Source organism: Mesitornis unicolor, unplaced genomic scaffold (genome assembly GCF_000695765.1).
Source record: "Mesitornis unicolor isolate BGI_N332 unplaced genomic scaffold, ASM69576v1 scaffold26345, whole genome shotgun sequence".
Taxonomy (NCBI): Eukaryota; Metazoa; Chordata; class Aves; order Mesitornithiformes; family Mesitornithidae; genus Mesitornis; species Mesitornis unicolor.
In genome coordinates, this window is record NW_010186585.1 from 8,754 (window position 1) to 9,382 (window position 629).

At 67.7% G+C, this 629-nt stretch overlaps 1 protein-coding gene across 1 annotated transcript in view; it reads left to right on the top strand.

Annotated features, from left to right (window-relative positions):
- The window catches only part of SLC9A1 (solute carrier family 9, subfamily A (NHE1, cation proton antiporter 1), member 1), an 8,649-nt gene extending 8,436 nt beyond the window's left edge, over positions 1-213 (top strand). Inside the window, exon 13 of the mRNA XM_010185196.1 lies at positions 3-213. Within this exon, the coding sequence (XP_010183498.1) occupies positions 3-213 (211 nt within the window). The remainder of the gene's footprint in view (positions 1-2) is intronic.
- The last annotated feature ends 416 nt before the right edge of the window (positions 214-629 follow it).

The following is a 629-nucleotide window of genomic DNA, read 5'->3' on the forward strand; positions in this document are numbered from 1 at the left end:
AGGGGCGGCGGCGGCCTCCCGCCCTCGCCCGAGGAGGACGAGGAGGGGCTGGTGATGCGGGTGAAGGAGCCTTCCTCCCCAGGTACTGACGATGTCTTCACCCCGGGGACCAACGACAGCCCCAGCAACCAGCGGATGCTGCGATGCCTGAGCGACCCAGGGCCTCGGCCGGAGCCGGAGGAGGGGGAACCCTTCATCCCCAAGGGACAGTAGCAGTTGGCACGCGAAGCCTCTCACGCCTCTATGCGGTTTCTCTCTCTCTTCATTTGTTCTCTCTTTGCTCTCGTTTTTTGGTTTCCTCTGTCACTACACACCGGGTTTGGGAAAGGGAGACCATACTGGATGGACTGGGATTGCCAGGACAGCTCTGCTCAGCAAGCCCTGGGCTGGCCCCGAGGAGCAGGGAAGGAGCCCCTGGGATGCGCTGGGCTCCTCAGCCACCGTGGTGTGGGCAGGACGGACCATTTACCTCCCGGGACTGGGACTTGCAGGTGCCTCACAGCCCTGGCAGGGCCTTCCCGAGGGCTGCTCACCCACTCAGGACCTGCGGGCGGCTCCTCGGGGCGGCTGCGGCCGGCGCCGGGGGGGCTCTGCCCGGGGGGCGGGGGGCGTCCGTGGGGGCTGCCCCC